The sequence below is a fragment of the Bufo gargarizans genome, chromosome 5, assembly GCF_014858855.1.
Source record: "Bufo gargarizans isolate SCDJY-AF-19 chromosome 5, ASM1485885v1, whole genome shotgun sequence".
Lineage (NCBI taxonomy): Eukaryota > Metazoa > Chordata > Amphibia > Anura > Bufonidae > Bufo > Bufo gargarizans.
This window is the reverse complement of record NC_058084.1, coordinates 319,679,459-319,704,057: the sequence shown is the minus strand read 5'-3', so window position 1 is coordinate 319,704,057 and position 24,599 is coordinate 319,679,459. Positions and strand designations below refer to the sequence as shown.

Here is a 24,599-nt window from a genome sequence, read left to right as displayed (position 1 = left end):
TGACTGGCAAGGCTGGTGTGAGGGGTGTGGCCTACGCAGCATTGAGAGAGGGTGTGGACTAAGCACCAAATCACCAAGGGGCATGGCCTGACAGCACATCTTTCACCGCGCTGAGAGATATTTTTTACAATTTTTTTTTTTTACTTTAGTTTGGGAAAAAAGACGTTTTTTTCTTTTTTTTACTTGAAACTTAACTTTTTTTTTTCTTTATTTATTTCTTTATTCTTTTTTTGTCCCACTCTGGGACTTCAACTTTTGTGGGTCTGATCCCCTTTACAATGCATCACAATACATCTGTATTGTGATGCATTGGCTGTAAGTGTATTACAGACTGTAATACACTTACAGCCTGCTTGCCTGTGAGATCCAGGGGGCTGGATCTCACAGGCTCTCCCGGAAGGCAGCCACGATGCCTAAGGAAGGCATTGGGCTTCCTTCCCTGCCATCGGGTCCCCATCACAGCAGCTCGGGGACCCGATGGCTGCTTTCTCCCTGCACGAACATCACACGTGTAATCGAGTAACATCACACGTGTAAGAGATGTAATTGACACCCTTCTGGGCCGAGATAATAGAGGCAAGTCTCTTACCCGGCAGGTGACCCATTATAAATTGTCCCTTAATATTATCTAACTGTTGTTCGGCTATAAAGTATAGCTTTTTCTATATCTAGTTTATGCATCATACCATTTCTGGCAATTATATTCTGTAGAATTCTCGACGTATTCCCCATCACATTTACTAACTTCCACTTCTAACTCCCTCAGATGTTTATCTCTCTTTTTTTTTTATATATGGAGGTATATTTCATAAGGATCCACCTTATATAGGCTTTCCCAGCTTCCCAAATTATCTTTTTATCTGTAGATCCTTCATTCACTATGAAGTATTCCCTAATTTCCTTTAATATTTCCTCTTGTGTCTCTCTCTTATCTATCCACCCTGTTGTCATTTTAAACCGTATACCGTTCCCCATAACTTCTTCCCTGATATTCACCATTAATGGACAGTGATCTGACACTCCTCTCTGTATATAATTAACTCTGTTAATCTCATACATCGCTTTCTTATTTTCCATCGCTATATCAATTCGTGATAACACTTTGTGAGTTTTAGAAAAATATAAAAAAAAATTGGTTTAGGGTTTAACAATCTTCAAATATCCACCCCTTCTAATTCTTCTGTAATATTTTTCAGTTTAGATTTAACGTGCGGCCACTTTTTTCCTCCCATTTCACATCTATCTATACTTTCGTCCATAACATTTTAAAATCACCTACAACTAAAAGTGCTCTATTTCCTCTACTAATTGAAAACTCGTGAATTTGAATCAAAACTTCCATAGTAAATGGAGGAGGGATATATATACTGGCGATTATCCAGGGTTTACCTTCCAATACACTGTCTAGTATCACATATCGCCCTTCTTTTTTCGTTATTAATTAGTTCACTTTTATTTTGACATTTTTATGGATCAAAATGCTTACACCTCTCGAGTATGAGGAGAGCCCTGAATGTTATGCATATTGCACCCAGGGCTTCTCCAACTTAACAATTTTCTTTAGTTAAGTGCGTTTCCTGGAGACATATAATTGCTGGCAAAAATGTTTTAATTGCATTAAGTACTGCTATTTTTTTTGCACCGGGACCTAGCCCTCTTAATATTCCATGAGACTATATGCATTTTTTACTTTATATATTTTAAAAGATTACCTCTATGGAGAGAATCATCCGCCCAAAATGGGCAAACGGATAGGATCCAAAGGAAAGGGAAGGGGAGGGGGGAAGACACCTCCTGAAGAAAAACAAAACATTAAACCAACCTTCCAACCGATTGACCCAGTAGCTCTCTATACTTAGCATTCTCTCTATCCCAGACCCCAAAACCCGACACCTATCTAGACAAAGCCCCCATCCAGTTTTTAACTTCCTCAGGAGTGCTAAAAAAAACTAATTTTTTCTTTCCATTCAACAACGTAGCCTTGCAGGAAATAACATAGAATATTTAATCCCTGTGTTTCAAAGTTCCTTTTTAATGTCTATAAATGTGCTTCTCTCCTGCACCGTCTCCCTTGCATAGTCTGAGAACAGCATCACAGAATCCCCTTTATACTCCAATTTCCCTTTTTTCCTTGCCCTACGCAGGATCTCGTTTCTATCCCTGGAAGATAATAGCTTGACCAATATTGGTCTAGGTCTCGTACCTGGAGGGGGAGGTTTTGTGGGTACTCTATGTGCTCGTTCAACCAAATCTACGTGCCTTTATATATCCTGTCCAAATGTTTCCAACAACCAGTTTTGCATAAACAGTCACTTCTTGCCCTTCCACACCCTCCTGGAATCCCATACACCTTATATTAGACCTTCTAGCTCTGTTCTCCATATCTACTGATTTATTCTTTATTTTCAGATATTTTCCCCCTCTCTATGACCGCTTTTTGTACCATATCTTCCATGTCTGATACTCTCTTCTCAAGTACATCTAACCTGTTCTTATAGTTGTGCAAATCTGCACGGAGTAGTTCTACCTTTTCATTCACATTCCCCATTTGGAGAGAGAGAGATCGATAATAATTGATGTGTTAAATTTTTTAATCTCTAGGAAGATATCCTGCAGGCTGGGAACCTGTACATCTTTTGTTGAGCTAATGTCGCCTCCCCCTATGCTCTTCCTAATGTCTCTCTCCACAATTGGGGAGTCTTCCTCCATATCTCCACCCGTAACACAGGGGATATTATCGTCTTTTTTAAGCTGAGCATTTTTGGAGGAACTCATTTGTTTATTCATACAAGTTATCAGCTGCTGTTTAGTTTGGTCTCCTTTTTTTGTACCTTGGGAGATGGAGATATCTTAGTTCATCTGAAGTTTCCCTCTCTTCCCCCCTGTATTCTTTCAAATTCCTATGTTGACCGGGTATATTATTCCTTAAAATATAACTTTTACTAGATATGCCATAAAATATATAAAGAGTTAAAAAACACAGGTAGGTGAGGGATTCATTCACAGCGTCATCGAGAGGGCCTTACAAGTCGGGATGCTTATTGGTGTGCATTTCTCTGTGCACCAAAAACACATCAGCATTGAACCGAGGCCTGGGAGGGAGCAGCAAGCGCTACTTCCTGCATGCGCTCATATGCTCCTCCTCCTGCGCTCCAAGCAATCATTTTTAAAAAGCCTTAGGGTACTTTCACACTAACGTTATTCTTTTCCTGTATTGAAATCCAGTAAAGGGTCTCAATACCGGAAAACCACACATCAGTTTTGTCCCAATGCATTCTGAATGGAAAGCAATCTGTTCAGTATGGTTCTAGAGACGGATCCATCTTGACTATTTTAGAGATAATACAACCGGATCTTTTCATAACGGATGCAGACGGTTGTATTATCATGACGGAAGCGTTTTTCTGATCCATGACGGATCCAGCAAAAACGCAGATGTGAAAGTAGCCTAACATATACGTACTTTACCTATACCCATCAGCTTGGTAACTAGTATGAACAAAACATTGCCATGGCATGTGCAGGCGTCATGCCAAATAGTATACAGAGAGAAGTTGAAAACCAACAGACTAGAAACACAGAAATGTGTGAATGGCTATACATACAATCAATGACAATGTCCTCAACTCTGTTGCCCGTCTAATCCACCTCTCCCCCTGTTGCTCCTCTGCCAATCCCTTCACTGGCTCCCCATTGCCCAGAAAAATTCAGTTCACAATACTAACAAATACGTTTAAGACCGTCCACAACCTGTCTCCGCCATACATCTCTGAGCTACTGTACATCCCCACCCTCTCCTCACCTCTTCCCACAACCGCCTCCAAGATTTCTCCCGTGCATTCCCCATACTCTGTAATTGTCTACTCCAACATATCAGACTCTCACCTTCAGTGGAATCCTTCAAAAGAAACCTGAAAACCCACCTCTTCAGACAAGCCTACAACCAGTGACCCTGCTGCCTCTATACCGCTATGACTAGCTTCACCCTCACCTTCTGATTCCTTCCTCCATAACTTGTAGATTAAGCCCTCGCGGGCAGTAGATTGTAAGCCCTCTCTCCTTCTGTACCAGTCTGTAACTCGTCTTCTTCATGCCTAGTGCAATTGTCTCTATTATGTACAGTATGTACACCCCTTATCCTATGTACAGCGCTATGGAATGAATGGTGCTTTAATAATAAATAAAAATAACGGCCAGGAACGAGTTTTTAGAATCAAATAAAATTTCAAATCTAAATGTAATGATGATACATGTGATTATAATATTGGAGCGAAAGGCTAAGTGTTATGAATTGTCTTATATGAGTTACATCTTATTTGTATAAATTCTGTTATGAATCGTGTTGTGCTAGGAGTCATAGTTCATTCGTATAAATCCATACATTTATCAAGACTGTCTTACCCATACGTCTTGATCTCCACGCGCCTCTTAATAAATTAGGCACATCTCTGCCCTGCCATGCGCCAACCAGGTATAAATTATTCCAGTTTCTGGTATAAGTTATAGTAAATCTGGCGGGCTGTGCTAAACCCCACCCTCCCGTGAAGTCACTCCCCTTTTAGTGGTGGCAAGAAGTTTAAAAAGTAGCAAATTATGGTGCACATATGCATTTACGATATTTTGCAACAAAAGCGGCATAAAGAGTTTTGTAAATGTCCCTCATAATATTTAAAAGTCCAAAGTCATAATACATTTTTAGAATTTATTGTGCGTTTGCGTGGGTCGCTTAACTACTTGGCAGCCTTAGGCATTAGGCAATCGGGAAAGCATGTGTGGAAGCAGAGTAACCCCTTACAGTCACATTAAAGGTCATGGGTGCAGCGAATTGCAGATTGCCTCCTCATGTCGTGCTGTGTGTGTGTCTATCGTTATAAGTTTATTGGGGAAGCCTGCACAGAGGCCATGTGTATTAGAGGTGTGACTTATTTTCCTCATTTGTGGCTTTCTTGCGACTTTTCGATTATTCATTTTGCCCAGCACAAGAGTGGTACTTAGTGCTGAATCATGGATTTCTCCGTTAGTTTTAATGGGGGTTTAAATTTTTTTTTTTTAAAGGGGTGGGTTGAAAACATTGAGCCTTTTGTTCCCCTGAATTCTTAAGTTCATAATGCGATCATGCATCAAAATCATTTTACTGTATATTACCGGTGCTTTTCAGTCACATTAATGGCATCATAGAAATATACAAGAGAAGTAAAAAATGTTTTATTATGACAGAAACAAAATAAGAACAGCCCATAATACGTACAAGAAGGATCACATCCGTCATTAAACAATGATTTTGATAAAGTAAAATATAAAAGAAACATTGTAATACTGATGATTTAAGATTCATGTAAACATTTTAATGAATATGTTTAATTCATTATTTTACCTTAAACCTCCATTTTTCAGTTTATATAACGATATAATGTAAAAATGAGTTGTGTTACCTTGCCAGTACACTGCTGTACTTACAGTATATTCTGTCATATTTAGCTACCATATGTGATACAGGGCATGCTCACAACTTTCCATGCATTTCAATAGGGTCTGTAAAACCCCATGTGTGTACTTTAACAGCCCCAGTCAGTATTTTAGTCATTTAAAGTTCTACAAAGAATCTGTCATGTGCCAAAAAAAGTTTCCCCCATTGCAGAAAGTAATAAAATATCACCAGAATTATCGGATTGGTGAGTGTCCCAAAGTTAGCCAAGAAATTTGATTTGTTACAAATTAATTCAACATGAATCACTATAAATCAGGTATACCCAGGCGCTGTGCTGCGGGCAGACTTCGGCCATGGTGTGGTGAAGAACCACATGGCTAATTAGCCTGCAGCTGCCTTTCATTTAATAATGAAGACTGGACTGTATAGTCCTTCATTGTTAATGGTCACGCGGCACCTTTAATGCACCTGTAAACAGGGGCTGTTGCTGGTATGGGGACAATATGCATATTATTGCTGTTCTGGCCTGCAATCTCCTGCAGGTTATTTGACAGTAAACACAGACTATTAATCGGCTCTGGCATACCCACTTCTCCAACCCCATCTCTCTCCTGCCCTACTGGAGGGAGCCCTTCTTCTGCCATCTGCTTTTCTTCCTTTTCCACATCATCTAATATCGATGAGTATATGTCATCAGGAACATCCAGATCCTCCTCTCTCTGCATCTTGCTGACTTTTCTAGGACATGGAGACTTTGAAGGATAATTTGGAAGAAGTAAAAGCAGCAAAAGATGAAGATGGTCATCATTAAGACCTGCTTCCCCTAAGGGGTGCAGACAGGATGGTATTGATTGGCACACTGGAACTGGAATAATAAAGACCATCTAATTGGTATTGAATTACATATCTTAGTTTACAGCTGCTGTAGGAATAAGTAAATGTAGGAATAAATAAATAAAACTGATGCAGAATACGTCTCCCTACACTCTGCCTGCACTCTCCCTGCTCCAATATTCTTCTATTAATAATTTTTAGCAACACTGTCCCTAGCACATGAGCACCATGTCTCTCCCTATGCTCAGCTCACAGGACAATTGTGGAGACCATGTGGGATGAGGGTTTTATAGGGCTGTGACATCACATAGGATGGCTATGTGTGGATTGCTGGCTGCACGGCATTATAGGCTATCTTATATTCCCAGGCTTCTTACTTTCACTTTGTAACACGTCAATTTTCACCAAATATTCATTACCATGAAGCACAAAGAAATTTGGATTCCTAAACTTTGGACCAAATTCCGTTTTGAATGCTTCGCACAACACTAGTCCTAACATATGGACCCTAAGGGTGGATTTTTGTGCAAGTTTTTGGGGCAGTTTTTGAGCCTATGTCGGAAGTAAATCCAACAGGAAGCAGAAGTATAAGTCCTTCCTTTAAATTGTTCATCCCCTTCCAACCGACTTCTTGCTTTGGCTCAAAAAACTACCCAAAAATCTGCCACAGAAACCAACATGTGGACCCACCCTAAGAATGAAGGGCTATTTTAGCACCAGTTCTTCCATGCTCGGACCATGGTCTCAGCCATCAGCTATGAAGGCAGACTGCTGTAGGGGAAAACTTCGAAGAGGTGCAACTTTAAACTAGTGATATGTTGCTTTTAGTCTCAGGATTGTGTGATTTTCGGTAGTCAGACCCCCGTCATAGCATGTCATAGTAATATCCTATAACTTTCTGTCACGGGAAAACCCTTTAACGTACCATTAATAGTCCAGAATTGAATTCACACTTCTGCTGTTTGCTACTGAAACCAACTGGCAGTTTGTGGGCAGACAGATCGCTACCAGTTTAACGCTCTGTGCTGCTATCTATGAAAAAATGACTATGTTAACTAGTCATAAGTATATAAATAGTATATATGTTTGATTTAATAAAGACTATTGTTCACACTTATGTATCTGGGACCATATGATCTAAAAGTGTATCCTCAATAATAGAAGATTTATCCTAAATTGTTCTTCAAAACTGTAGATAGGATTACAAAGGCAACTTATATCTCATTTTGGTAGTAAAATCTGTGGGTATGTTTTATTGTTTAGTAGGTATTTATGAGCAGGGGCAACTGATATGAGAGTCATCAACATGTAAATTTCCCTCTTGTTACCTTGTCTGTCTGTTGATATCTCATACAAGTCAGTGATGTCTATAAAGTGTCAGGGCCATGTCTTTATATTAAGCTGTGTTACCCTCAAAATGACAGAAACATCAGAACTGCAATGGGCTCCATTGTAAATCAGTGGGTTATGTCAAGCATCTCTTGGGTTCCATTGTATGACACATCCAGCAAGGCATCTTGTTTTTTGTTGAAGAAAAGATAAGTCGCAGATGTTAACATTACCTTACAAAGAGTACATCCAGTGTTATAATCAATTCAGATTGTTGACTTTCTACCTCAATCTTCATGTTCATATATTTGTTCAGCTATGATTGTACAAGTCCCCGTGACAAACGGAGTGATTGCCTACATAGAACATTAGGATAGATGAAGGCTCTGTATTGTGACTGAACAAGCCAAGTCCTCCAGAGTGAGGGCTGCTCTTTGCAGACACTCTTCCTTCTAAACTGATGAAGAGGACCAAGTAGCCTCGAAAGCTTGAAATTTTATCATCTTTTCAGTTAGCCATTAAAAGGTATCAACCACTGAGGAATCACAATCTTTTTTCATCTTACCTTCTAAACTAGACAACCTCTTTAAAGAGGACATGTCCTCAGTTTTGTTTTTTAACCAATCACAGAAAGGAGGAGACCTCAGCTGCCCTAAGTGGATATTGTTATCTGCCTCTGTGACGCTGTCCAGTCAGTGCAGACTTATAGTGATGTTAGAGACACTCTGACCTTAGCCTCTGTAATCCAGTTATACTGGAGCAACTGCCATTGTGAACGGAGGTGAAGAAGTCACTGTCACGGAAGGTGTACAGGAAACAAGACAACACAAAATGAATATATGACTCACTGGATCCAAAACTAAGGAACAAAAAGGGAGACCCCTGCATCAGACCCTGACTGCTCAGCCTATGCGAAAATCCCTATGGTAGATGATCGCATATTCTCGTACCTCGCTGTATAACACCTGAACACCCTATAACAGTGAGGGGACACGACCACCGGCTCCCTACACTAGACACGGAGGGAGTCAGGGTCACCTGGGATCCAGCAAACAGAAAATCACAAATTAATGTACAACACTTATCTTGTAGAAGACTGGGAAATAGGATCAGCATGCATACACACTCCAGGAAGTTGTATAAACCGCACACTAATGCATTATGGGGAGGAATTTAAAGGGATGCAATCAGTCCAACTACATGACAGCTGAGAGAGGCTAACGAGATGAGGAACTGAAAACCAAAACAAAGGAAGCTCAAGGAGGAGGTTCTGAAAGGCATCTGTCAGAGCTTCTCAGATGTCTGGTGGTGACAGTCACAGGCAGAAGACCAGAAGATCCAGACAGGAGATTAATTCTGTGTTTGCAAGGGTGGCGGCTCATAAATGACTGGGTTACAGAGCGTCATAGCATCACAGTGAGGAAGAAGACAACGTCCACTGAAGAGAGCTGATGTCTACTCTTCCCTGTACATTTACTACAGATAGCCATATTGGGTGCCAAAATGGGGCAGTGGAGGGACAATGGACAGGGCAAAAAACAAACAAAAAAAACAAGCGGTGAAGTCAGGAGAGCACAGACAATAAGGGGAGGCAATTGGTTAAAAACTGGACAGGTATAAAAGATTATGTTTTGAAGGCTCTAAATAGTGTATTTATCTCCTCAAAAGTACTAGACATTAGTTCAGCAGCTCTGATCCTGTGTGTCCAGAGCATGTCAGATAATTTAACATGTATAAATTCCTCCTATTGTCCTATGGAAAAAATAATAAGAATACAACTTCTGTAATAAGAGTAATACAATACTGCAGTCTGCCTTACACTGGAAGGTAAACGTGTTTTTGATGAAAGTAGTCCACTGAAAACGAGATGCAAGACGTGACGACATCAGTGCAAGATGTATACTCTATTATGCGTACTGTACAAACCAGCTGCTGTACACTGTAACACATCAAATAGTTCCTTTTCCTGAGATGATATACAGGATGAAGTCTTCAAACGATCAGACTTTTCCAGAAGTTCAGAAGTTTGGTCCTTTTCTGAAAGGGTCATCCCTAGCTCCATATGCAGATAGACATGAAGATAGGTCGCAAACTCCAGGAGTTCCAGGAAATCCACGCTTTCCTGGAGTTCCAGGTACTCCATTTTTTCCAGGATTTCCTGAAGGTCCAACCAGTCCTTCTCCATTGCTTCCATTAATTCCAGGTAATCCTGTCAGGTATCAGTACAAATTCATTTAAAATAATATCCATCGTTGTGTACTAGAGATTGTTCTTTATGTAATTTGCAAAGGAATAATGTTCAATAAACCAAAATCTTAAATTTTTTGCTTAGAATTTTTTTTTTTAAGATTTCCCTTCGACATCACCTTTTTTTTCACTTTTGTGACGCGTCAATGAGACAGTCACAGGACATAAGAGGTGGGTGCTGAAGCCGATGACCTGGCCAAGTATGGAAATTTGGAGTCCATTATTCTGGGCATATAGGTCAGACTCCACCTAGGCTTTTCTTAAGAACCTGTCTCATTGACAGGTCATACAAGTAAAAATGAAAATGTATCATGCAATAAAAGCTACAGCCAAATCTAGGTGTATTTAGGTAATTTTCTTTTCAACCTCTAGTATTTAGTATTTGGGATTATTTCTGTTGACATGATTTAGCAATATAATTTAAGATATTGTGGATTTATACCTGTTTCATTTTATCATGTATACAGTAATTCACATTTTTTATACCTTGAGCTCCTGGTGGTCCTTGCTCTCCTATGCCACGTTCTCCTTTAGAACCTTTTTCTCCTTTTGGTCCTTTATCTCCTGCAATAAACAGATTCACTCATTTTCAAGACATAACTATATGTTAAGTCATTATGAATTCAACATTAGTGGCTGAATTGTAAACTGGATGTACTCTAACCCTGGGTTCACACCTGAGCGTTTCTGAGACGCGCGTTTTTATGCGCGTTTTTTGCAATAGTAAACGCGCGTTTGACGCGCGTTTGTGTGATTGACTGCAGTGTTGTCCAATGAGTCTATGGGCCAAAACGCGCGACAAACGCCCCCAAAAAAGCTCAAGAACTTGTTTATGCGTCTGGCGTTTTACAGCGCGTTCAAACTCGCTGTAAAACGCTCAAGTGTGAACCAGGACCATAGGGAAGCATTGGTTTTCACGTGTTGAGCGTTTTACAGCGCGTTTGAACGCGCTGTAAAACGCTCAGGTGTGAACTTAGGGTAAGGGTTTTTCGGACTCGTAAGGGTTTTTCGGACTGGGTTTTTTATAAAAAATACAAAAAAGGTAAATTTAAACACAAAATATGTATACGGTAAAGAACTTGTAATAAATCCTTTATAATGTCACCTTTAATTCCTTGAGGTCCTATTAATCCCTGAACTCCTGGATATCCAGATCTGCCTCCTCTTCCTGGGTACCCGGGTGGTCCTCTATCACCAGCTTTTCCTTGGATACCAGGCATCCCCGGGAGCCCTGGCTTTCCCTCACAAGGTGGACATCTTGGGCTCATATTATGAAGTAGAGAAGGTAGCTGCTCTAAAAAGGGAATGCACAGCACATCAAACAGGGAAAAGTAAGAAACATACAGTCTGCTTAAAACAGAAGCAGATTATTTTGAAGTCTATCTATAGTTGTAGTCTATGTATAGTTAGGTATACTATATATAAAGAGTTTTATGGATGAAGCCTTCACCACCATAAGATCCATCTACTAAGTGAAGCTTGGATTCCAATACAGTTAGACTAGAGCAAGACTGTGCTGTCACACTCATTATATATTACATTATGATCTTAGCACAAGTGATATTCACTAAGTTAATAAATCTATGACTAACTTGTTATTATCACTTACCACGCAATAAATTACTGCACAACTTCATGACATGGTCATCAGTCATTGATTTTCCCTATAGCAAAAAACATACATTTTTCAGTTTTTACCAGCGGAGAGGACTGGATACATGTCAGTAATCGGCAAAACCTTTACCCATCCCAGGATTGTGTGTAATAGTTTCCATGGAAGAAATTTACACTAGCATTATGATTTCCACTTATAACATTGGAGTCAATATTTTTTACGGCAAAAATAGAACTGCAAGATTGGCCAGTTTCACACGCACGTGTTTAGTCCGGGAAACACACCCCTTGTGATGGCTATATATCCTGGACCGACCACTGCTCATTTGACATGAACTCACAGTATCATAACGATTTATGCTGCTGTGTACTCCTGCCCGATCGCTGATCTACTGAACGGTACTCACATAATTCCATGAGTACAGTTCAGTAGACCTGCAGTGACGCATTGTACGCAGACATGAACAGAGCCTGTGATAAAGCTGTGTTCATATCTGCGTTGCAATTTCTGTTAAAAAACAATAGACAAAAAGATAAAATGTACTGCGCTATTTTGTTCAATAAAATGATGGACACCATGATGGAAATTGAATGGACCCCATTAAAGTCAATGGAATTCTATGGAAATCACTAGTAGATATGTAAACAGAGCCAAATTTACAAAAAAACGACAATCTTTTAATACTAGAATATGTAGCTTTTACGGCTAATGTTGCTACTAACCGGTTTTCCTGGAATACCAGGTATTCCAGATCTTCCTTGTGGGCCTATTTCCCCTGGAAAACCACGAGGCCCTAGAATTCCTTGTGTACCAACTTCACCTTTTATGCCTTCTTGCCCTTTTTCACCATAGTCGCCAACTTCACCTTTCTGCAGTTCACAAAAACACAAAGATCTTAGTGTAGGCACATTACAGAGAAATAAATGCAATAAATCCTGTGTGTGTGTGTGTGTGTAAAAAGTATATCTATTTTTATTAATGCAGTGTAAAGCTGATTTAGGATTCAACATAATGAAGTTTTGCTGTTTACTCTGTGACCAGCAGGTGGCGACATTTTTATATAATACACTGAAACATGATATAATGCCCAGAAGTCTTCTTCCAAAATTCTTCTGGTTATATAGTATCTGTATCTTTCTATCTTTTATTTATTCTGAGTCTTCTTTCCGGCATGGAAAATCTTAGCCAGGTCTAGGTACAGACTCCTTAGTTGCTGTATGAGATGTGCAAGCAGGGCTTTACATATAACTTCATGTAGTACAGGGATCAACAACCTCCGGCACTCTAGCTGTTCTGAAACTACAATTCCCAGAATCCTCTTTGAATTTCTATCGGAGTTATGAGAACAACCAAGTATGTGTGCATTCTGAGAGTTGTAGTTTCACAGCAGCTGGGGTGCCAAAGGTTGCCAATCCCTGATATACGTAGTGAGATAACTGCTTTCCTTGGTAGTTACAGCATTGTTCAATCCACTTCCCCAGTCTTCACACAACAACCCCCACCTTCCTCAGTAATCATAGCATGTTCCTCCCCCAGTCCACTCCCCTTTTAGCACTCAGCAATACTAGCCCCAGTCCACCCTGCTCCCAGTTGTCACACTACTACTATCTCCAACACCAGCAGACACCACCAATGTTGCTTGGGGACTAATGTTAGGAGTTATGTAAATAAAATAAAGTACTGGAAAGCTGATGGTCAGCATAATATACATCAACGAAGCACGTTTTAGACAAAAAAAAGTATTTCCTCTTTTCCCTAGTTTTATTGTGGCCCTTTGTTGACATGCAGTTGCAGAGCTGTGGGGGCGTGTAACAACAATCTCTGAGGTTTTCTTCATGTATATTTGTGGGTGTCAACAAAGATTACCCCCCCCCCCCTCCCCCCGCTATGCAAAGGGAGTGAATAAGATTGCTGCCCTGAGTAAAATGTCCGACTGCTGGGATACTCATGTCTGACTGCTGGGATACTCATGTTCTATGCGTGGGACTACAAGTTCCAGCAGTACAGTACAATGACATTGCTGATACACACAGGATCTTCCCCCACCTGTTCTTGTGCAATGCTCTGCAGATACTTCCTCACAGCCAGCAGAAGAGTATTGAGGAGATAACTCCTCCAGTATTTGTCAGCTCTGTGTCTGCAGGGTGAGGAGGGAGAGAAGATCCTGTGCACAGCATTTGTCTCTTCAGTGCCTGGAGATGAGGAAACCCTGCAGCTGCTCAGTACCTGAGCCTCCAACCCTGTGTCTAAGCTGCTGATTGTAGAATGGGTTAAACTTTGCTGAAGAATCCAGTGTGTGTGTGGGGGGGGGGGGGGGGGGGGGGAAGCACAGGGCAGATAACTCAGCCAGCAGACCGGGTAGTGCAGGGTGCGTGGTGTATCACTCCAACCAGCACAGCCTTCACAGTGTGACCTTCCATGCACAGAGGCAGACATGCTCCTCCCACTCCCTCAGACTTGTGCACGGAAAGACGCTGACATCACAGGTCATGTGACCCTCAGCTAGCTAGGAGAACAGGGCCACTGTAGGCGAAGTAAGCGAATTGAAAACCCCTTACATTTGCTTAGTTACAAACATACAAAGAACAAAAAAATAAATAAATAAGGACAACCCCTTTAACCCAGGGATAATAGAGTCTCACATCATGAACCAAGAAGCCATTTTAGTATTTTTCTCACAGTACCTCTCCTTTGGCTCCTTTGCCTCCTTCTTCACCCTGCATTTTTAAGCAAAATGAAAAATTATTAAAATCATTAAATATTTTTTATTATGTTTTCACACATGAGCAATAGCATTGTGGTTACCCTTATTCCTGGAGGTCCAGGTTGACCAGCTTCACCTTTATCCCCCTGCAAGAAAATAGCACAGAAAATGGAATTAATTAATAAGTCAGATAAGGGGCATGGGAAGAGGGGTTATGCTGAGTGCCATGCCAGGAGCTACACCAACAAAGATCCAGGGTTAGGGCAGCAAAATGAACTTTTGCCCTGGGTGAAAGTAACTGTAGTAGGGTTCTGAAGAGATCATATAACATTTGAACATGCAATAGGCGCAGCAGTCCATTATGATTGTTTTCCAGTATTATTGGTGTTATGGTATTACACCAGAACTCTGAGAAGTGAAGGGCTTTAGCAAGATTTAAAAGAGCCAAAATATTAGAGAGAGGCTTTCAAAAGTGTGCTCCTGGGGCCAACATTTTGTAGCCACTGTTTATATGTATGGTGTATACAGTGCTTGGGACATCCACCTCTCAGGGAAACAACAGACTCTTTGGCTGTTTGACAATCCTACTCAGCCAAGAAAAGTTGAGACGTGTATGACTCTCTCTTCTGGAATCTAAGGGATTTCATAGTTTGAAGATCCCCATAACTGCATAGAGTCTATACATTTCAGTGGAGAGGGCTATAATGTCTCTATAATATATGACTGCAATTAGGAGATCAGATGGAGTCTGAGTTTTAGAGGTGGGATAAGACCTCTTGAGGACCCTGGGATTTTTTTTTTTTTAAGTTGTACTTTTTAATGGTACCATTTACTATTGCATAAATTGTAGTTGGAAGCAGAAAAAAAAAATCCAAATGAGATTGAATAGGAAGAAAAATGCAATTCCACCACAGTTTTATGGGTTTTGTTTTTACGGTGTTCCCTATGCAGTAACTGACCAGTTAGGCCCCTTTCACACAAGCGAGTTTTCCGCGCGGGTGCAATGCGTGACGTGAACGCATAGCACCCGCACTGAATCCTGACCCATTCATTTCAATGGGGCTGTGTACATGAGCGTTTTATTCACGCATCAGTTCTGCGTTGCGTGAAAATCGCAGCATGTTCTATATTCTGCGTTTTTCCTGCAGCCCTGGCTCCATAGAAGTGAATGGGGCTTCAGTGAAAAACGCATTGCATCCGCAAGCAAGTGCGAGTGCAATGCGTTTTTCACTGATGGTTGCTAAACCTTCAGTCTATCATGCGCGTGAAAAATGCATCAAAACGCATTGCACCCGCGCGGAAAAAACTGATCAACTGAACGTAATCACAGACAAAACTGACTGAACTTGCTTGCAATATGGTGCGCGTTTCCCTGAACGCATCTGGACCTAATCCGTCACGCTCGTGTGAAAGAGGCCTTACTTTTATTCTCCAGGTCAGTATGATTACAACAATATCACATTTTGGGCTCATGCACATGAACGTATTTTCTTTCCATGTCCGTTCAGTTTTTTTTGCGGACTGTATGCGGAACCATTCACTTTAATAGGTCCACAAAAAAAAAACAGAAGTTACTCCGTGTGCATTCCGTTTCCGTATGTCCGTATTTCCGTTCCGCAAAAAAAGAGCATGTCCTATTATTGTCCACATTACAGACAAGGATAGTTCTATGACGGGCCAGCTGTTCCGTTCCGCAAAATACGGAATGCAGACGGATGTCATCCGTATTTTTTGCGGCCTGCAAAATACTTACGGTCGTGTGCATGAGCCCTTACATAGTTTTTCTTGTGTTTTAATACTGAAAAAAAAAACTTTGGCAAAAATTAATTTTATATTTTCATCGCCATATTCTGACCCCCCTTAACATACAGTTATGTTTATGGAGCTGTATGGGGGGGCTTCATTTTTGCAGGATGATCTATAGTTTTTATTGATATGATTTTGGAGTGTGTACAGCTTTTTGATCGCTTTTTATTCAATTTTGGTAGATTAATTGCCAAAAAAAAAGACAAATTGGCCACTTTAACTTTTTTCCATTACGCTGTTCGCCGTATGGGATAAAGATTTTTATTTTTTAATAATATTGGCGTTTTTAGATGTGGCGATGTCCATGGTGTTTTATTTCTTTTATTGTTTTTTTTTTAATTCAAAGTGATTTGAATTTTTATATTTTTATATTTTTTAATATTTAAAAAAAAATATAAACTTTTTTAAGTCACCCTCGGTGCCTGTAATACTGTATATCTATGCATGCATATGTATGCATTACAGATTATGCCACCTGCAGACCTACATTGGAATATACTACTATTCGGTCTGTGAGCCTTGTACAGGCTTAGAGCTTGCACTGTCCGTGGGGCAGCTGCATGGGGATCGCAGACCCATTTACTTGAATGGGTCTGCGATCTGTCCGTTCCGCAAAAAGATAGAGCAAGTTCTATCTTTTTGCGGTGCGGAGGCACGGAACGGAACCCCAGAAAGCGCTCTGCAGTGCTCCGTAGTGTTCCGTTCCGTGCTTCCATGCTGCATCTCCGGATTTGCAAAGCCATTGAAGTGAATGGGTCCGCATCCGCGAAGCGGAATGCACATGGAACGCTTCCCGTGTATTGTGGATCCGCAAATGCAGTCAGCAATACAGCAATGGGCAGCACACGTTTGTGTGAATGAGCCCTTAGGCCTACTACTAATATGGGCCACTTTCCCCGATCTCAGCAAAGGAAGGGTGGCCTGGGCTGGCAAGTGTGTGGCTCCCAGTTTTAGCATTCCCAGATGCCGTGATGACCACGGCAACTGAAGGGTTAAATGTCCATGCAGACATTAGCCCCGGCCCTCTGCTGTGGAAAACAGCAGAAACCCATCGGTTATAGCGCCCGCTGTGCTCGCAAGCGGGTGTGCTATCTTTAAAGCGAACCTTTCACCAGGATTTCACATAATAAACTATTACCAGTACCTTATAGATATCCTCATTGTGTTTGAATGCATTATTGTGCCGCTTTCCTGGCATGGATATTCATGAAAAAAACGAGTTATAAAGTCCTCGTCTCCAGCTCCTGAAGTCATGCTCCTGAAGTCAAGGGGGTAGCCCTTCCCTCACTCCGGGCTGTACCTCCCCTGCCCTAACCCCGCCTCTATGTAGTGTAACTGACACCCGGCTCAGTCGCAGGGACCGCGCTTGTACAAGCGGCGCATGCGCCGTCGTACTCGAGCGTGATCCTGTAACTGAATCGCACGTGAGAAAGAGTAGACAGGCAGGCATCGAAGACGGCGCATGCGCGATTCAGTTACAGGATCGCGCTCGAGTTCGACGGCGCATGCGCCGCCTGTACAAGCGCGGTCCGTGCGACTGAGCCGGGTGTCAGTTACACTACATAGAGGCGGGGTTAGGGCAGGGGAGGTACAGCCCGGAGTGAGGGAAGGGCTACCCCCTTGACTTCAGGAGCATGACTTCAGGAGCTGGAGACAGGACTTTATAACTCGTTTTTTTCATGAATATCCATCCCAGGAAAGCGGCACAATAATGCATTCAAACACAATGAGGATATCTATAAGGTACTGGTAATAGTTTATTATGTGAAATCCTGGTGAAAGGTTCGCTTTAAAGACTGGACTTGTACATGTACGACGGAGGTCTGGAAAGAATTAAAGGTGTAATATTCTATCCACAGGATAGGCAATCAATATCAAAACTGTGGGGGTCCAATACCCTGCACCTATACCAATCAGCTGTTGCAGAGTAGCTTCAGCGACAGAAGTCAGCGCCGAAACTGCATAGCTCTGTCCTGCGTAGCTGCCGAGGCAACTTTCGGTGCTGAAAATCTGAAAAGTCTGATCGTTGCCCCCGCCAATCTGATATTGATGACCTATCCTGAAGATAGATTATCAATGTTAAAATCTTGGAATACCCCTTTAATCCAGTCCAAGGACATTCCACATGTTAAACAAAAAGATCAATTTCACAGCAAGAAAAAAATGTTTTTAAATGCTACTAAGTAATTCTTTGAGTTGAGCATAAATGTGTTATATGCATTAATATCTGCACTTTAATGTGTGCAGAAACAGTAAGATAGTGTAAGATGTTACAAATAAATTACCTGATCCCCTTTCACTCCATCATCTCCGCTCTCACCCTGCAAGACAGTTAATAACATTTTTATTTTTTTTAAATACAAAAAAATATTTTAAACATTTTGGCTGATTCAGACGGACATATTTTATGCTCTTGTGTTATCCTTGTAATCAATGTACTGCACATGGACCTATTAAAGTCAGTGGTTCAATTCACGCAACTGTTGGTTGCATGCACTATTCTATTCTTGTCAGTATTCAGTCAAGTGTATGGATGAGTAGAAAAATGGATGCACATGGACATCCGCACAGAATGACATATCTAATTTTTTGCAGATGTAGACTGGATTCGCTATTTAAGGCAGGGCATAAAAGGGTTCTACACCTTTTTCTTACTGATGATCTATCCTTTGAAAAGGTCATCATCATCTGATCGGCGGGGGTTGTGACGTCACTGGCTTGCAGGCTGCAGCGAAAAAGCAGCGGCGCTCAAACAGTTGATCGATGGGGTCCTGGATGTCAGTCCCCACCAATCAAATGCTTATGACCTATCCAAGGTATAGATCATCAGTAAGAAAAAGGTGTAGAACCCCTTAAAGCAATTATTATAACTTGCTCCAAAATAAACTATTAACTATAAAATATTACAGCAAAAATTTAGAGCTTTTTTAAAAAAGAAATTCTCAATTTTTCTAGCTTTTATTATTAATTCTGTGGACACCTTTGATAAGGAAACTTTTCTTTTTATATTACTAGTTAGTGGTTACCATGAGCGAAAAAAAAGGCTGCAATCTTCATTCATTCACTGAGACCACCAATTATTCAGTTTGCAACCTGCTCCTAGTTTACACTTTTCTCATATGAGTGTGTCTTTTCTAACAATTCATGCTGGATATGAAGTCTGTGTGTCCAGGAGGCTGCTGAGTTCGCTAGCATTTAAGTATCTGCACAGCTTAATTCCTGTACTGAATTTCTCCCTTCAGCTTCTGCAGACTGCCATATGGTTGTGGTCTTCTCCCAATCTACTTTCTGACATAGTACAGCCTATGTAATGTAGTATTCCTGAATGCTTAGATGCTTTTCCCCTCTCCGCTCTCTGATCTTCTATGTACAATCTTCTCCACATTCCTGCTGGTGTCTCTAACACTGGGCTACAGTGAAAGAAGAGAGGGTAGAGCAGAGAGCGTGAACACAGCCATGAGCAGTGGCGTAGGGATCGCCATAGCAACCATAGCAGTGGCTATGGGGCCCTACGCCACTGGGGGCCCGCCCGTCCGGACCGCATCATTTTTTTTTTTTTTTATAATCACAGCACTCACAGGCAGCCAGGGCCGACCGCTCGCCCAGTGTAGTGGGCGGGGCGCGGGCGGTCCAACATGAGGTAGGCCGGCGGATGCGGTGGAGGGGGCCGGAACGGGGGCGTAGCGGAGGCGGAGCCAGGCTGGCACCAGCGCCGCCCGCAGACCGCAGTGCAGGAAAAGAATGAATTTCCCCGCCCCCTCCACCGCCTGAGTCCGCCTCCTGAGTCCTCCCACCCAGTCCCTCTAGTTAGTAGGAGGCGGACTCAGGCGGGGGAGGGGGCGGGGCCGGGGGGGGGGGGGTTGGGGGTGGTTGTTACCTGTCCTGCTGTGTGGAGGAGGGACTGGGAGTGGGACGAGGGAGACTGGTCCCGCCTAAAACCTACTACTGCTGTCACTGGATGGCACAGAGGGGTGATGGCACCTACTTCTCCAGGCTGCCTGTGAGGACCAGACATCAGCTGTCTACAGGAAAGGTAAGTGTCTGTCTGTAGAAATAGTGTCTGTCTGTAGAAATAGGTGTATAACTACTTGAAAGTTCATGTGTATGTAATGTGTGTGTGTGTGTGTGTGTGTGTGTGTGTGTAATATATATATATATATATATATACACACAGTATATATGTCCATATATGTGGTGAGTGCGTATGTGAGTCTGTCCATGTATGTGGTGAGTGCCTGTATGAGTGCGTCCATGTATATGGCGAGTGCCTGTATGAGTGCGTCCATGTATATGGTGAGTACGTGTATGAGTGCGTCCATGTATGTGGTGAGTACGTGTATGAGTGCGTCCATGTATGTGGTGAATGCGTGTATGAGTGCGTCCATGTATGTGGTGAGTGCCTGTATGAGTGCGCCCATGTATGTTGTGAGTGCCTTTATGAGTGCGTCCATGTATGTGGTGAATGCGTGTATGACTGCGTCCATGGTATGTGGTGAGTGCCTGTATGAAGTGCGTCCATGTATATGGTGAGTGCCTGTATGAGTGCGTCCATGGTATGTGGTGAGTGCCTGTATGAGTGCGTCCATGTATATGGCGAGTGCCTGTAGAGTGCGTCCATGTATATGGTGAGTACGTGTATGAGTGCGTCCATGTATGTGGTGAATGCCTGTATGAGTGCGTCCATGTATGTGGTGAATGCCTGTATGAGTGCGTCCATGTTATGTGGTGAATGCGTGTTATGAGTGGCGTCCATGTATATGGTGAGTGCCTGTATGAGTGCGTCCATGTATGTAGTGAGTGCCTGTATGAGTGCGTCCATGTATGTGGTGAGTGCCTGTATGAGTGCGTCCATGTATATGGTGAGTACGTGTATGAGTGCGTCCATGTATGTGGTGAGTGCGTCCATGTATGTGGCGAGTGTGTGTATGAGTGCGTCCATTAAGTTTGGGAGGGGCCCAGTACAAAAATTTGCTATGGGGCCCAGTCAGTTCTAGCTACGCCCCTGGCTATGAGCAATGTGTTGTCAAATCTATGTTAGTAGCATTCTGACACAGTGCCCTGCTGCTCTTTCCTATCCTATGGTGGGCTACACCTTTCCTATATTCCTGGACCAGGTATGCTGGAGGAGTAGGAATACTACTTTCTCCACAATACACTTCAGGTTATTCCCCGTGTACTCTTACTAACATTTCTAACTTTCACAGATACAGAAACCAACAAGCCACGGCCAAACGACTTTTTTCTTCATGTCCATGGATCCTCCAAAAATCAAGGAAGACCCACGGAAGAAAAAACGGACACGGATCACGGAACTACGGAACCAATTTTGCGGACCGCAAAAATAACGGTCGTGTGCATGAGGCCTAATTGATATAGGGGGTCATTTATTAAAACCGGCGTTTTAGACGCTGGTCTTAATAACCCCTATATCTAGCGGTGGATCCTTCAGCACATCCAACGCCAGTCTAAATGTAAGTCAGCTTCCCATTTTATTGAATAACTCAGTGTATATGCTACAAAAGTATTCAGATCCAAGTGCAGGTTTAAAAACTGTAGAATGTTTTTCATGGGACAAACCCAATAAAACCAATAATTCTTCCCTTAACTTTGCCAAACAAGCCTACTTTACTTCTCTCCGCTTCTTACTTTTCAACAAGCCAAAATGACTGTTTGCCCACTAATATGTAGTATTTACCGGTCGGCACTGCGATGGAATAGTGTGGCGGTGCACGTGTCTGTGGGCTGGCGTCCCAGGAAACAGCAATATAGAAAGGACCGGCACTCACCCATGGTAGCTTTTTGAATGCTGAATTTATTGGTCACATATCATAACTGACACGTTTCGACACTGAACGTGCCTTCATCAGACTGTACATACATATTAACAAAACATTACTTTAAATCGACTGCCAAAATACAAAGGAACTGACGTCATTGAAGAGACCCCGGTATTTGCCCACCACTGACTCTGTGCTGAAGATCTGGCCACTTACTTCAAAGATAAGAATAACAACATCTGGCAGGAATTTATCACAAAGTCACCATCCAACTTCGATCACCCTCCCTCTAACACTTCCTCCTTGTTCTCTCTACTCATTTGACACTATAGCAGAAGTCTCTAGCCTCTTCTCTTCTCAACCAACTACGTGCAGTAGTGATTCTATACTCTCCCACCTCCTCCAGTCCCTCTCGCCAACTCTCATTAGTCACCTTACTACAATAGCTAACCTTTCTCTCTCTTTCCATCCTTTTTTAAACATTCTGTTATAACCCCACTACTAAAAAAATTTTTGGACCCAACTTGTGCTACTAACTTCCAACCTTTCTCTAATCTCCCCTTTATTTCTAAAAAATTCTGGAACGTCTGGTCTACTCTAGCCTAATAAGTTACCTCTCTGCTAATTCTCTCCTTGACCAATAACAATCTGACTTTTCTACTCTTCAGAAACTGCCATTACCAAAGTGTCTAATGATCTTCTGACAGAAAAAAGGAATGGCAACTACTCTACTAATTCTTCTGGATCTGTCTGCAGCATTTGACACTGTAGACCACAAACCTCTCCTTAATATGCTCTTCTCTATTGGCATCAAGGACACTGCTTCTCTCCTGGTTTTCTTCCTAACTTTCTGCCTACTCTTTCAGTGTATTATTTGCTGGTCATACTTCTCATCCTCTCACTGCTATAATAATAATACTAATCATCTTTATTTATATAGCGCCAACATATTTCAAAGTGCTTTACAATCAGAGGGTTCATGTACAAACAAAATCTTATATTACATCACAATAAATTAAAACAAGAGTACAGAGCTTTCAATCTATGAGGTGATAGGGGTGACACAGAAGATACTGTACAAGTACTTGTTTCATGCAATGATTCAGCCATCTTAACGAAAATAGGGGAGTAGATAAGCCACAAAGCTGGACGGTGTCGGGCAAAGGCCACCATTGCAACACTTGGCTAGTCTGCAGAGAAATCGATGACTTTTGTTTTTATTAGCAACTAATGAAAATTTAAATTAACATTTGTGGTATATATAAAAATTAGTAAGTATAACATTATTTTACAATTTACCTTACATCCTTTTGGCCCTTGGCTTCCCATTGAACCTTCTAAGCCCGGCAAACCTGGATCCCCTCTTTGACCCTACAAAGATAAATCAATGGTTTTTACTAGGGATGTCCCAATACCGATACCAGTATCAATATCGGGACCGATACCGGATATTTGCACGAGAACTTAAACTCGTGCAAATGTCGCCGATACCACTGTGTCCCAGATGATCAGCGGTGGGGATGGTGGCTGTGACGGGGGGTCCCGTGTCAGCGGTGCTCCCAGCCGATCAGCATGGGGACGGCAGCGTGTCCCAGCTGATCACCGTGGGGGCGGGACTTCTGTGCGGCAGCTCCCAAGTTCCATGCGGTTGTCTAGCACTGGGAGTTGAAGCCACTTCCTCACAGTACTCTGGTGCATCCGCATGGGAAGAATTACAGCAGGCCAGGTGGGTATGGTGCATAAAATGGAGGAGAAATTCAGTTAATTTCTCTCCATTTCATGTTCAAACTGTGAATATAAAATAAGGTGGGGGGGGGGGGGAAATGGGCATATAATAGTGATTCCCAACCAGTGTGCCTCCAGCTGTTGCAAAACTATACCTCACAGCATGCCCAGACAGCCTTTGGCTGTGCGGGCATGCTGGGAGTTGCAGTTTTGCAACAACTGGAGGCACGCTGGTTGGGAAACACTGTGGATATGCCCATTCTCTCCTTTCATATGACCATTCCCCTCCTTATATGCAAGTGTTTCCCAACCAGTGTGCCTCCAACTGTTGCAAAACCACAACTCCCAGCATGCCCGCACAGCCAAAGGCTGTCTGGGCATGCTGTTAGGTATAGTTTTGCAACAGCTGGAGGCACACTGGTTGGGAATCACTATTATATGCCCATTTCCTTGTACAAAGGAAAAGTAAAGCAGTTGTCCATAGCAACCAAACTCCAGCTTTAATTTTTTTCATTGCTATCAGCAACTGCGCCGCTGTTTCTTTGTACAAGGTTTGATAAATCTCCCCTATGACTAAATGAAATTGAAATTTGCTGTAAAAACATTACCACACAATAATTGGTATCGGTAATTGGTATCGGTGAGTACCTAAATAAATAAAAGTATCGGTACTCGGTCTTAAAAAAAATGGTATCGGGACATCCCTAGTTTTTACTGTATAAGGTTTTCATAAATAAATCCTTGCACAAACTTGAAAAACAGTTAAACACTGCTCATAAAATCAGGGTGATTAACATATATTTGGGGCCAATAATAAATATACATTCCACTGGAGGAAGTTCTCATGGAGACAACCATAACTGTGCACTTACTTTTATTCCAGGGATGCCTGGTAGCCCTGGAGGCCCATTATCACCTTGGAAACCCTGTCATACATAAAAGTAATTGTTTAAAAAGAAAAAATTTCTAGAACAAATATCAAAAGAAAATGCATAAAAAAATGCAGCATTTTACTTTTGTCCCTTGTGGCCCTTCTGCTCCTGGAAGTCCAGGTGCCCCGCTTTCACCCTGCAATAAATAAAAACAAAATCATGAGAAATGAAAAACACAATGATGTGATGATGGTCTGGTAAT

At 41.9% G+C, this 24,599-nt stretch overlaps 1 protein-coding gene across 1 annotated transcript in view; it reads right to left on the bottom strand.

Annotated features, from left to right (window-relative positions):
• Positions 1 to 9,609: 9,609 nt before the first annotated feature.
• Positions 9,610 to 24,599, bottom strand: part of LOC122939434 (collagen alpha-1(XXI) chain-like) — a 99,704-nt gene continuing 84,714 nt past the window's right edge. The window contains exons 19-29 of the mRNA XM_044295501.1: positions 24,480 to 24,533; positions 24,338 to 24,391; positions 23,040 to 23,111; positions 18,249 to 18,284; positions 14,259 to 14,303; positions 14,138 to 14,170; positions 12,176 to 12,322; positions 11,448 to 11,502; positions 10,944 to 11,132; positions 10,325 to 10,402; positions 9,610 to 9,800 (exon numbers count right to left, since the gene is read on the bottom strand). Coding sequence (XP_044151436.1) covers positions 9,610 to 9,800; positions 10,325 to 10,402; positions 10,944 to 11,132; positions 11,448 to 11,502; positions 12,176 to 12,322; positions 14,138 to 14,170; positions 14,259 to 14,303; positions 18,249 to 18,284; positions 23,040 to 23,111; positions 24,338 to 24,391; positions 24,480 to 24,533 — 954 coding nt within the window. The remainder of the gene's footprint in view (positions 9,801 to 10,324; positions 10,403 to 10,943; positions 11,133 to 11,447; positions 11,503 to 12,175; positions 12,323 to 14,137; positions 14,171 to 14,258; positions 14,304 to 18,248; positions 18,285 to 23,039; positions 23,112 to 24,337; positions 24,392 to 24,479; positions 24,534 to 24,599) is intronic.